The sequence below is a fragment of the Schistocerca cancellata genome, chromosome 3, assembly GCF_023864275.1.
Source record: "Schistocerca cancellata isolate TAMUIC-IGC-003103 chromosome 3, iqSchCanc2.1, whole genome shotgun sequence".
NCBI lineage: Eukaryota > Metazoa > Arthropoda > Insecta > Orthoptera > Acrididae > Schistocerca > Schistocerca cancellata.
The window spans coordinates 742,799,541-742,814,105 of record NC_064628.1 but is presented as its reverse complement, the minus strand read 5'-3'; the positions used below and the strand labels follow the sequence as shown (position 1 = coordinate 742,814,105).

General features: G+C 39.8%; 1 protein-coding gene across 1 annotated transcript in view; it reads left to right on the top strand.

Annotated features, from left to right (window-relative positions):
- The window catches only part of LOC126175753 (phosphoacetylglucosamine mutase), a 135,136-nt gene that overhangs the window by 51,448 nt on the left and 69,123 nt on the right, over nt 1–14,565 (top strand). Inside the window, exons 3-4 of the mRNA XM_049922718.1 lie at nt 9,374–9,503; nt 9,599–9,694. Coding sequence (XP_049778675.1) covers nt 9,374–9,503; nt 9,599–9,694 — 226 coding nt within the window. The remainder of the gene's footprint in view (nt 1–9,373; nt 9,504–9,598; nt 9,695–14,565) is intronic.

Genomic DNA, 14,565 nt, shown 5'->3' with positions numbered 1-14,565 from the left:
CCCTGAATCAGTATTTGAGTTTTTAGGTGCTCTGCGCATGTTGTGTAAATGACCGTATTGAAGATGCAAGTAATGATGATGATGATGATGATGATGATTTTGAGGGAGGAGAAACATAACAGCTGGAAAGAACCCATTTGCTTTTTTACACATTAGAGAACTTGTGGTAGCTCTAGGTGTTGCAGTCAGCATTACACTTGCAGTCCTTTCAAAAATCACAAGTCTACGTTGAAATTTAATGATAGGAAAATGTTGGACAGAAACAACTGGTCTAAGGAAAGCAAATGAAAAGCAGGTGCAATTCAACAACAACAAAATTTTGACTTCCAGACAAGAGAATTTTTCTGATTGCCCAATTATGCTTGTAAAATAACACTGTTGTATCTGTTATCTTGCTTAAAATTTCAAACTTTTTGTAGCTGACTGTGATGGCTTAGATACTGAGAAACCATATGTGTTTTTCATGTGGTGCAAGGTTCAACTCTTTCTACAGTGATTCTGAGTACATTGTCTGCAGATTCGCCAAAACCATTGCAAATAAATACCAGATTAGCATTTACATGCTGCATATGCTTCCCTCAACATGTGCTTGATTTCAAATGACATCAGTGCTAACACACTATTGAATTTCAGCCTCCTCATCCTATTGGAATTGTGCTCCCCAGTTGCAAGACAATGTTTGATTTTAGGGTTGTACATATCCATTGATATTTCTTGTCAGCTCAGTAATTTGTGTTTAATTGCTTCTTCACTGAAACATTCTTGCTGGAACAGACTGGTATTGATTATTAAAACAGTGTGTTTTCTTTTTTGTGAGGATTGTTGGTGGTAGGTGAGAGAGTGTTGTTTGTGTATTTTCAAACTCAATAGATCTTTTAATTTTTACCAAGGAATTATGGCAACTGGGAAGAAACCCTCAGATGATGCCATTGGTCTCACATTCGGGGGGACGACGGTTCAATCCCGCGTCCGGCCATCCTGATTTAGGTTTTCCGTGGTTTCCCTAAATCGCTCCAGGCAAATGCCGGCCGGGATGGTTCCTTTGAAAGGTCACAGCCGACTTTCTTCCCCATCCTTCCCTAATCCGATGAGACCGATGACTTCGCTGTTTGGTCTCTTCCCTCAAACTATCCTATCCCTCAGACGATGGGATTTACTAGTGTGTCATTAGAACTGACCAACCAAATACATTTCAGAAAGTTTTAGATAAGCCTCTGGCAGATAACCAGACCACAAACACCTATAATGACAAATTCAAATAGGTGGGTATGAGTAGATACTTTGTTGGGTGTTGAACTCAAGTAATAAACAGTTTTATTTAGACATCATACAACAAAGTCTAGGTTGGTATTCCATTAGTGCTAGAATTGGTTTTATTCTAGGTCAGTGATTTAGATGGTAAGTATGAGAGATTATGTCAGTCAATGAAAGCAATCATACAGCCAGGGGACCAATAACATAGGTGTTGTACATAATGATGTGCCCTGATGGTGTACCAAGTTTTAACAGCTTTTTTGTGGAACACGTAACAGGTGACTCTTGGTCTAATTGATCATCTAGCAGTAGTGTGAGATATTATACACTACAATGTTTGGATTCCGTAGAAACACTGGAACACGTGAGGCAATACTGACCTTACGACTTATCTTAGAAGAAAGATTAAGGAAAGGCAAACCTACGTTTCTAGCATTTGTAGACTTAGAGAAAGCTTTTGACAATGTTGACTGGAATACTCTCTTTCAAATTCTAAAGGTGGCAGGGGTAAAATACAGGGAGCGAAAGGCTATTTACAATTTGTACAGAAACCAGATGGCAGTTATAAGAGTCGAGGGATATGAAAGGGAAGCAGTGGTTGGGAAGGGAGTAAGACAGGGTTGTAGCCTCTCCCCGATTTTATTCAATCTGTATATTGAGCAAGCAATAAAGGAAACAAAAGAAAAATTCGGAGTAGGTATTAAAATCCATGGAGAAGAAATAAAAACTTTGAGGTTCGCCGATGACATTGTAATTCTGTCAGAGACAGCAAAGGACTTGGAAGAGCAGTTGAACGGAATGGATAGTGTCTTGAAAGGAGGAAATAAAATGAACATCAACAAAAGCAAAACGAGGATAATGGAATGTAGTTGAATTAAGTCGGGTGATGCTGATGGAATTAGATTAGGAAATGAGACACTTAAAGTAGTAAAGGAGTTTTGCTATTTGGGGAACAAAATAACTGATGATGGTCGAAGTAGAGAAGATATAAAATGTAGACTGGCAATGTCAAGGAAAGCGTTTCTGAAGAAGAAAAATTTGTTAACATCGAGTATAGATTTAAGTGTCAGGAAGTCATTTCTGAAAGTATTTGTATCGAGTGTAGCCATGTATAGAAGTGAAACATGGACGATAAATAGTTTGGACAAGAAGAGAATAGAAGCTTTCGAAATGTGGTGCTACAGAAGAATGCTGAAGATTAGATGGGTAGATCACATAACTAATGAGGAAGTATTGAATAGGATTGGGGAGAAGAGAAGTTTGTGGCACAACTTGACCAGAAGAAGGGATCGGTTGGTAGGACATGTTCTGAGGCATCAAGGGATCACCAATTTAGTATTGGAGGACAGCGTGGAGGGTAAAAATCGTAGAGGGAGACCAAGAGATGAATACACTAAGCAGATTCAGAAGGATGTAGGTTGCAGTAGGTACTGGGAGATGAAGCAGCTTGCACAGGATAGAGTAGCATGGAGAGCTGCATCAAACCAGTCTCAGGACTGAAGACCACAACAACAACAATGTTTTTGTTGTTGTTGTTAGTCTGTCAGCTTACTATTTTAGGAACCACAATAGTATTTCAATTGCCCATCTTGAAATTTTCCCATTGTATTAAGTATTTCATGAGGTTTTTGGATTTCAGCCTGGTGGCATCAAATCCTTGCCACAATCTGAGCAGCCATTCTCAAGTGAGTTTTACAAATGGGGAGTGTTGGTGCACGTTACTAAATTTATGCCAAAAATTGGCACTGTGGCACTTATGAATAGGTGTTGGTTGCGTGACTGCTCTTGTCAATGTCACATATTGCTCCATTTGAGATCTGAGGGGCATGCATAACAGTGCTACTGCATGCATGTTCTCTGCCAAACTGAAAACCAATGGAGTTAAAATTCAGTGGTCAAATTGATAAAATTAATTGTCACTGTATGTTCCATTAAGCGTAAAATTCTGTAATTGTAGCAAAATTGAAGAAATCATCAGCCCCTATATTGTATCCATCTGCAAGCTACCATCATGGTTAATAAGCCAAATCTATTTCCATAGATCAGATAACTGCATCCCAGAAGGATTGATGCAATGTCACATGGAGATGATAATCCTCAGATATGGCTGTCTGTCCTGTGCTGTAAATGACAAGTGTGGCGATCATATCCCATGCTCTTTTCATGTAATGTGCACGTGCTCTGGCTAGAGTAACCTTTTTACACTGACTTGTAGACTGCAGCATTCTGCAAATTTGGATCACACTTTACCACATTGAGAAGAGCTCAGTTCTTTGTAAGTGACTGGGAAATTATTTAATTTATACACTGTGAAAAAAAAATCACTTTTTCGAAACACTGTAATTGTCTCCAGTTGCAAAGCATAAGTTTGAAATTTGACTCAGGTGTGCCTACAATGTTCCTCAGTAATGGTGAAAAAGCATGGCACCCTGTGACTTCCTCCTCTGGTTTGAAGACGCTTCAAACAGAAAGGTGTTGACATGTGAAAAAAAAGCCATAGCTTAGAAATTCATGTGAGATGTAAGGTGGGTTAATGATTTCACACTGGCACCAAATTTCACCACAATTCTGCCCAGTGTCATCGTGGATGTATTACACGAAAGGGGAGTTGTCACACCCCTGTAACTCACATTTCTCCCCTCATTTTGAAATCTCTGCAATGGAGGTCAGAGCTGTGATACCCAGAGTTGAAATCGTGCAGTTTTCTTATGGGAGGCTGAGGAAAACATTTCAGATACAGAATCAACAACCCCACCTAAAGAGTGTCGAAGGGGTTGTGTGCCCTGAGGCACTAGAGCAGCCATGAGTCACCACTCAGCTGAATGGGTGTCGAAGTTTCTGTCAGGTATATTTTTAATGTGCTCAACAAATGTGTGTTGGTGGCACCAAAGATATTCCCAAACAGGGAGGAGGAGGGGGGGAGGTGCCTTAAAGGTACCCTTTGCCATTTTATTCACATACATGTCAATATTGCAACCTCCCCTTCCCCCACCAATCCATGTTTTCGCCACTGGAGGAAACGACACAGGAAGGCTGGCAAATCATGAATATCCGTTGCTGCTCAAAATCAACATTCAGATTTCATCAAATGGTGTTGAACAGTCCCTAGTGGTTCCATCCTGTAGACCAGAGGAAAACATAGCAGTCACAGTATACTCCAAAGGTGTCTGAGCACCTTCAGTGGGGTTGCAGTACCACAATGTCCTTAAAGTAGGGTTGGATCATCTGTGGGAGGACGGAGGTGTCAGCAGTGTTGATATTGTGAAGAATGTCGTCCTGTTGCTCATCACATTGTTGAACTGTCATTTTCAAGTGCGAATTTTGTATGACTCAACATCTTAAGAGAAGAGGTGGTTTCATTGATGCCCATTAGCTACCTCCTGAGGGCTTTCTTGTCGATTCTGAGCAATGTTGTGTATGAAACGTTTTCCCTGGCTACCCATAATAAAACCACAATTTCAACTCAGGGGCGTCAAAAGAAGGGCTAAGATGAGGATAAGAGAAGGTGTGACAACATTCTTGTTGTTCGACACCTCCATGATGGCACTGGGCATAATTGTGGTGAAATTTGGTGCCAATTTGTCATCTTTAACCCTCTTTAACCTCACATGAACTTCTAAAATGTGACCTCTTCTTCATTGTTTGAAGCGTCGCCAAGCCTGAGGGTGACATCACAGGGTGCCACGCTTTATCACTGTTACAGAGGGAGGCTGTAGGCACCTTTGAGGCAGATTTCAAACTTATGCATCACTGTGGGGTTTCAAAAAGTTGTATTCACCAAATAAGTTTGGCACATATCATGAAGATAGCAGGAAGTGAACCCCACGCCACAGAAAGTTGTTTCTGTATTGACATGTTTGCTTACACACTGCAGCTGTCTTGTCACAAGGCTATGACTACAACAAAAATAATGTTGACACAAAGTGATAGTTAACAACCATTTATTAAAATAATGTACATAATACAAACTCTAGTTCGATGAGAAGGCATGTAAAAGTTGTGAACACTGGTCTAACATAACTTAATGAACACTAACTAATCTAATTGTACATCAGTATAGACTTAAAAAGTGCAAAACCTGATGATGAATGTGGTAGTGTAATAATACTTGTTGACAACTGCTGATGACTCATTGATAACTGCAAATGGAACTAGTGTGATAACTACAGCTATCCAAGTGAAGTGTGCACAGTTAAGTCTGCACTCGGTACAAGTATATTCCTCTGTGAACTATTTGGCGGGTGAGGGAAGTAGTCCTTTGTATCAGCACTTTCTCTGGCATCAGGCATAACTATCAGCAGATGGATCTGTCTACATAAACATCTACATGACTACTTTGCAGTTCACAATTAAGTGGCTGGTAGAGGGTTCATCAAACCACCTTCAAGCTGTTTCTCTGCCATTTCACCCTTGAACACTGCACTGGAAAAACAAACTCTTACATCTTTCCATGTAGGCTCTGATTTCTCTTATTTGATTACAGTGGTTATTTCTCCCTATGTAGGTTTAGATCCCACACCGTGCAGAAATATTCCTGAAGAGGATGCATGAGCATAATGTAGGCAGTCGCTTTAGTATAACTGTTGCATCTTCTAAGTGTTATGCCCGTAAATCACAGTCTTTGCTTAACTTTCCCCACAGCATTATCTACGTGAGCATTCCAATTTAAGTTATTCGTAACTGTAATCCCTAAGTATTTAATTTAATTCACAGTCTCTAGATTTGTGGACTTTATCAAGTTTAGAAGATTCCTTTAGTACTCATGTGGATGATTTCATACTTTTCATTATTTAGAGTCAATTTACACTACACAAATATCATGTCTAAATCATTTGGCAATTGGTTTTGATCATCTGATGACTTTATGAGACAGTAAATGACACCGTCAGCAGCAGACAATCTAAGAGGGCTGCTCGTATTTTCTCCTAAATTGTCTTTCTGTTTGCAAGTCATGTGTTGGAAGCATAATGTTGTTCCTGTTAGGTGCGCCTTGTATGTGATGACCGATTGTGACTTTGTGGCACCATGCTGAAGACTGCTGGGCATGTAGCACTCTCTGTGTATGTCACTGTGTACCACATCAGAGGGCAGACACAACACATATATATTTTTGAAAGGATTCTGCCTAATTTAGATGAAATGTTGCCCAAATATCAGAGCAATACCCTTGATTTGAACACCACCTTATCCTCTTTATCTTGTGACTTATCAAGTTCACTCCTCATTAAAACTGCAAATCTGATGTGAAGAACATCCATTTTCTGTGAATGCAGACAGTAGGTGTCCCAATCCCTTTACAATGCTGTCAGTATCAGAGACATGTACCCAGTGCACTAGCAATCAAAGGATGCCTGCGAAAATGCTGCAACACAAAATGGCATAGACTCAACTAATGTCTGAAGTAGTGCTGGAGGGAATTGACACCATGAATTCTGCAGTGCTATCCATCAATCTGTAAGAGTATGAGCAGTGGAGATCTCTTCTGAACAGTACATTGCAAGGAATCCCAGATATGCTCAATAATGTCCATGTCTGGGGAATTTGATGGCCAGCGGAAATGCTTAAACTCGGAAGTGTGTTCTTGGAGCCGCTCTGTAGCAATTCTGGATGTATGAAGTGTCACATTGTCCTGCTGGAATTGCCGAAGTCCCTCAGAATGCACAATGGCCATGAATGGAGGCAGGTGATCAGACAGGATGCTTATGTATGTGTGACCTGTCAGTCGTATCTAGACATATCAGGGGTTCTGTATCACTCCAACTGCTCATGTCCCACATCATTACAGAGCCTGCACCAACTTGAATAGCTCCCTGCTGACATGCAGGGTGGCCAGGATTCATGAGATTGTCTCCACGTCTACACGTCCATCCACTTGATACAATTTTAAATGAGACTCGTCCGATCAGGCAACATATTCCCAGTCATCAACAGTCCAATGTCGGTGTTGACAGGCCCAGGTGAGGCCTAAAGCTTTGTGTCATGCAGTCATCAAAGGTATACGAGTGGGCCTTTGGCTCCGAAAGCCCATGTCAATGATGTTTTGTTGAATGGTTCGCACGCTGACACTTGATGGTGCCCCAGTATCGACATCTGCAGCAATTTGTCACACTTGTGTCACATCGAACGATTCTCCTCAGTCATCATTGGTCCCATTCTTGCAGGATCTTTTCCCGGCTGCAGAGATGTCTGAGATTGGATGTTTTACTTGATTCCTGAAATTCACAGTACCCTTGTCAAAAGATGGTTTGGGAGAATCCCCACTTCATCGCTACCTCGGAGATGCTGTGTCCCACCACTCGTGCGCCGATTGTAACGCCAAGTTCAGATTCACTTAAATTTTGATAACCTGTCATTGTAACAGCACCAGACACTTGTTGTCTTATACAGAAATTGCGAACTGCAGCACCGTATTCTGCACATTTACATATCTCTGTATTTGAATATGCATGCCTATACCAGTTTCTTTGGCGCTTCAGTGTTTAAGGGTTGTCAAATGAAAGGCAGATGGAAAAAGGTAAGTAGTCTTTATTATTTCAAAAGTAAGTGTTATAACTGTTAATATGTTTATCCAACTGTGAGACAAGACAGTCAGTGCCTTCACGGAAAAATGTTTTTGGCTGCCTGCAGAATCATTATTGTATGCAGGTGTGCTCGTCTTTGTCTGAAGCAAATCGACAGCCAGGAATGTCTATCTCTAGGACTTAAAAAATAAGGAAATCACATGAGGAGAAATTGGGACTGTATGGAGGATGTGTAAGGGTTCCCCAGTGAAGCTTTTGCAGTTGTAGTGAAAATAAGTCATGCCAGCTCTGGAAAAGTCATGATGACCTCTTGCTTTGACTGCTATGGCCCGCAGCTCATTGATTTTCTGGAACGTAGCACCACACTGAACATACTGTGGTATGTGTATACACTTTCAAAAATTGAAGTGCACCATCAAACACCCAAGAATGTTGATGGACGGCATCATTCTGTTGCAGGATTATGCCCACCAGCATGTTGTCAAGGATGTTTCAGCTATACTACTGAAGTTTTGCTGGGAAGCACTTACACGCTCTCCATACAGTACCTGTACATCCCTATACAATTTCCATGTTTTTGGAGTCCTGAAGAAATTAGTTTGTGACCATCAGTTTGCTTCAGGCAAGGAAGTGCACACCTGGGTACAATCATGGTTCTGTAGGCCACCACAAACATTTTTGCATGAAGGCATTGACCATCCTATCTCACAGGGGGATAAATGTATTAACGATTACCACAATTACTTTTGAAATAATAAACAGTTTGCTTACTTGTTATCCATCTGCCCGTTTTCATTTGACTGCCTGTTATATAGTGAACAGAGGGCCCTAAATTCACCCAATGGCAGTAAAGCAGCACACATCTTTTCCCACGCACAACCTGCCAGTTTTTATCAGTCTATACAAGGAATCTCCAATTTTAAAACTGATACAAAGACAGCTACCTGGTTGTAGCTGATACATCGTGACAAGAAATCAAAGGCATTTGGCTGCAATCCTGAAACCTTATGGAATAATTTGTTATTTGGTTAATGGTCTGTGTGACACACAGACCAAATTCCTTGGTTCATTCTGCTGCCAGGTGTGGCACATATTTCACAAATGTAGACACAGTGCCATGGGTCCCTATTATAATTGCTAGTTTTAGGACATAAAAATGCTTGTCATGTGCTGTTAAGGAAAATTTGAATGATACCAGAAAAGAGAGAGAGAGATTAGACTTGCAAATTCTGTCTCTGAGATGTTACCAAGCATCATCTGCTCCATGTTACAGTTGATATGAAGAAGATTATTGGATAGTGATGTGTGAATATTCTTTTTTGAAGAAATTCATATTAATTTCTTTATTTTCATTGTAGCAAATTCATCTTTAATAACTGAAAAATTGTAAAAGGTGCTTTCGCACTAAAATACTTGTTCTAATAGGTGCCGTTACAGAGAATATTTGATTCTGTCATGATTTGAGTTTTCAGTTTGTTTGTTTTTGTCAACAAATTTTCTCTTAAGGATGAAAATTCATTTTAGTTTCAATATGCCTATTTTGCTTAGGAAACACTCAGATACTTGTATGAAGTATTTTTTTTTTTTCTGTTTAATAGCAACCATTGGTGCAATGGTGACAGCTTCACATAATCCAGTGGAAGACAATGGTGTGAAAATTGTTGATCCTCTTGGAGAAATGCTTGTTCAGCACTGGGAAAAAATTGCTACAGACCTTGCCAATGTTAGGTAAAATCAATGTTTGCTCAATCTTCCAGAATTTTGTTCTTTTTCATAGCATTCATCAAAGTAAACATAAATAAGGTGCATTCCCTATGTTTCAGTGATGATAATTTAGAAGAATGTCTTTTGGAGATAGTGAAAAATGAGAAGATAAATACTGATGCAGCTGCTTCTATTTTCATCGGAATGGATACCAGGTAAAAAAAATTTAAAAAAAGAACCCATGAACCAATATAGACAATGTTGGGAATACTATCCACATATCTTTACTCTCTCTCTGCGATACCTAGCTTTCTGTTACCACATGTTAAAAAGCTGTTGACAAATAGCCAACAGCATTCATAACTGACAATCTTTGTTGTCATACAATACTTACAGGGTGTATACGACCCGGGACAACCGGGAAATCCGGGAAAAACCCGGGAATTTTTTCATCCGGGAGAAAACCGGGAAAAACCCGGGAATTTTTCGGAATTCCGGGAATTTTTCATTGTTTTAGCTTTCGTTTAAATTTTTGTAATTTTGACTGCAGAATTGATTTTCTAGCAAAGATCGTTATTGTATCCTGCTACTGGAGAATGATACTGCAGCAATAAAATGTAAACGAGAGGGAAAAAAAATTTTAGTGGCAAAGGAAATGTGCAATTTACAACGAAACCCCGTGCACGCACAAGCGTCTGCAAATAGCAAAAATATGAAAAAGGCCGTAGGGCGCAGACTGTAATTCTTCGTAACAATGAACTGCTTCCTATGAGCACTGCGCATGCGTATTTGACTCGCGTATAAGTAGTACCTTCTCCCGCTCCCCGCTACGGCGCTACTTGTAGTTTGGCTGTTTGAGTTGTAGTGGGGAGGGGGTTAACCTGCACGTGACCCATGTTTACGTTAAGTGATTTCGCTGCTTCTCTTCGTTTACAGCTCCCACGTCACATGAAAACAAAACGGATTTCTGTGCCCGTGAGCTATCAAGTGAATTAAAATACATTCACATGATTACGGAGGGCAAAAATATATTATTATTTTATTTCCAAGTTAGTTGCAGTCAAGCATTAATCGCCTTGCAGAACAATATTTTTGCAAGTTCGCTAAAGAAATTTGGCTTGATTAATCTTTCCGCTGAGGTGATCATTTTATTTGAAACGAAGTGTTTCATTCTACAGTATTGGCTAGTTCCAACTGTTCGCTGAATTTCAAGAGCACGTTATCATCTTTTGCCATGTATGGCATTCTGCCATAATAAAGAACCAAAAATGAGATCGCATAGTACTGGTACTCCAAGAAAATTTACATCCCAAAAACCACAATGAAAAGCTTAATATCAGATGGGACCTGCTTCATCGTGAATCTGGAAAAAGCCAATTTGCACTTCAAGCTGAATTATGCATTTTAGTATGGTTTACAAAATTCCGATGCTCTTTGGAGTATCGTCTAATGCCCTGTTTCTTTGATGGTGTAATCTAAGCTCTCTTAGTGCTTTATACACACGAACATGCGGGCTTCCTACACCACTGCAGTTACACACGCACAATAATGTCTGTTTTCTGGCGCTCTCTGGCAACTGGTAAATCGAACCTATTTCTAACAGTCTCCGGGTAATATTGCGAACGGTGGTTAGAAAAGCGTTACTTTCAAAGTAAATTTCTTTTTACCCAAGATGAATTATGTTACGTGTGAGAAACAGGGATGGATATCTAAATCACAGAGCGTTCGAAACTGAACAGTTTGAGGACCAGCCACTTACAAAAATTTCGAGCCGCGAGACATTTATGTCATAATTTTAAATTTACTGGCATATTTGTGTGATGTATCTTAAAGTAGAACACACGCAAAAAAAGATCAATATTACATGTGAAAGCTTAGCTTCTGTTGTAGCGTGTTAATCTTAGAGACCAATATTATATGTGAAAGCTTAGCTTTTCTTGTAGATATACGGTACTGTGTACATTAATGTAAACCGTTAACTTTTCCTCTTGTGTGTTCGCGCTATGTAACAAGTGATGGTGCTATTGGCTGACTAAAACACTTGTCCTATGCTCTGAATAGCTGCTGTCGTCGTCTGGCGAGATTTCGTGGCTTGAGATATGACTCGCTTACAAAAGGACATATCAACCTCGGTTTCAACGCTCCGGAAACTAACGCGTTGTGTTTGGTGCAATTCGAATTTATACTTTCGTAATACGAAAATATGCAGCGTATATGTTGCTGCAAAACAAAGGTCTTTCCAAAACTTCTCTGCCCCGTCTTTTCTTTTTTTTTCCGGGAAGATCTACGCGATTGTATAAAACATTCCAAGGATTGATAAGTTTTACAGTTGCGAGGGAAAATCTACGGAAAACGTACTGTCATTTAGCACGGAAAAGGTGTATTTTCGCCCGGGAAAAAGCATATTTTTTTAAACGGGATATCCGGGAGAAATCCGGGAATAATCCGGGAATTTTTTTTCCTTGTCCCCGTATACACCCTGTACTTAAGCACCATAGTGTCCACAGTGTTGTTAAACATCTATGTTTTTAAATTTGTGCTTTTGTAAAATATGTTTGTAATTTAGCAACAAATTACATTGTCCAAATATATCAATTTATAAGACAGCTGCAACTCCAATTACAAGAAGTATTTAAACAATAAAGAGGCAAGTCAACTTCTAACTTGTAGCTGATGGATTTTTGATGCAAAGAAACATGTAACAGCACAGAGACATTACTGGTTTTTTGAGTCTCCACGGTTTCTAGTTTAATTATTCATTCTCTCTCTCTCTCTCTCTCTCTCTCTCTCTCTCTCTCTCTCTCTCACACACACACACACACACACACACACACACACACACACACACAGAGAGAGAGAGAGAGAGAGAGAGAGAGAGAGAGAGAGAGCTGCACACAAGCGGCCAGAGTGACATTGTTTTTTATATTGCTGGAAGTCATGTTAGATTTCCAGAATTCAGTTGTAGTGGTAAGGTTTGAAAGCAGTATTCTTGAAAAGTTGTCTCAGCTTCGTATTCTACTTCTGGCATTTCAGAAAACTTGGCTTCATCCTGGTGAGAATACAGCTCCATACACTTTTACTGAAATTGTTCAATACTTGAAGTACTTCCTAAAGGACTTTCCATTAAAATTAATATTTCTGGCCATCAACCATTCATTCATTAGGATCTTCACCTTTTCTGATTCCATCAGTTTCTCGCTTCAGTAACTGGTCCAACATAATCACACTGTCAAAGCTCAGACCATAAGTATGTAACTATCTCTGCACTTTTTGCAAAATTGTTTTGCTCTGTGACAGAAATTTCTAGCACACCATATATTTGGCAGAAACTGTTGCTATCCAACAGCTGGAACAACATTGCCAACAGCATCTTGTGAAGCTGTCTTGCTCCTTAAGTCTTAGTCCCACCTCAGAGTACCTGTCACAAACAATGAACCTATCATTCCCATCTAGCCCTTTCATAAACATCTCATAGCCATTAGACTAAGCTTTATTGATGTACTCCACTCCTCACATCTCCATAAATTTTCTTTTTTCTTTTTTTTTTTTTACTTTTGTTTTATGCTGTAGTGATGTAAGTGATTGAAACTGTTTTTACTACCTTTTGTTTCTGTAATATATATTCTGTTTCTTGCCATAGCTATGCTAAATGAGGATTTCATGTGATAGGATTGTGGCTATGCACTCTCCTCTGCAAACTAAAGAATGTGCAGGTTAGTCCCTACTTTCTCTACCCCACTACGTCACAAGAAGCAAATACAGGGTGTTTCACAATGTTATGCTGACCCTTCCGCAGCACACCTTATGAACAATGGCGATGCAGTGTGAGGACAACCCAGTGATGTTTATTTTCCACAAAGTGTGTTAACACTACATGGATTACGTACATGAGTTACTAGTAATAACTAATGCTGTAAATGGATGTGAACAGGTTCACTGTAAATCTCCATACACCGTTATACATTGCAACAGCAGAAATTGATTCTTAGTCATCCTGTATGGCAGCTGCAGGATTCTTTTGTGAAGGGCAACTATAATCCACCACAAGTGCTGTTAGCTATTCAGTTTACAGACAGACAAACACCCCCCTCTCCCACCTCCACACTACCCCCCTCCCACCCCATAATTTCTTGTCCAGGTCTCTTATGTGAGTAGAAAAACAGCTTCAATGAGATCCCGTTCATACCGTGGAGTTATTTTCAGTTTATTGAGTGAGTGCTTACTTGCAGTTGTTAAGTGAGTTTCTATGCATAAAAGCTCAATAGCTGGAGCTGTCGACTGTCCGCCACACAGAAGCGTCTGCCCTCAAGTGCAACACGCTGTCAGTATGTATTTGAGAATTTCGATTTCATTGTCTCAACTTTCAATGGGTGAAATACTTTTCAAAGTGTGAGGGGTATCAAATGTGTCACCCTAGCCTCACCTCTCCCTATGTCTGGAAAGGCCCAGAGGCCTAAATTATTTCCTTCTGCTACATCCTTTGCAACAGAAGTAGGTCACCTAGGAGTGATTGAACTTCAGATATTACAGCATAAGTCAAGCGGACCATTACAGCTGATTGCTGTTTTAGGCTTGAACATAATCGGTTCCATTCCATTTGGCATATTCACACCCACCTTGCAAGACTTACTGGGTATGTGTGGTAAGTGGCTCATCTCAGTGCAGCCTACTGTACAAGTGCCAGCGATTCCTGAATAGTATAGATTTATTCCCTCTACCAGTAACACAGTTATTTGTGATGAAAGTGCAGTATTTTCCTGGTCATTCATTAATTTGCCACCAATTGATTACAACACAATTACATGGCTCCACAATGTGCTGTCAATGACAGTAACAAGGTGCCAGATTTACCAGTTCATTCTCTTTCTAATCAACAGTACGGAGGTCACTTACAAATAAACACATCTCGGCAATTGTTTGTAGGCACGTGTTTTACATAAAAGATCGCTTAACAACTGCAAGTACGTACTCACTTAGTAAACTGAAAATTACTTCATGAAGTTATTTTGTCTACTCACATAAGCAAATTGGACAAGAAAGTTGGAGTTATAGTTTGTCTATAAACTGAAAAGTGAGCAGCGCTCTT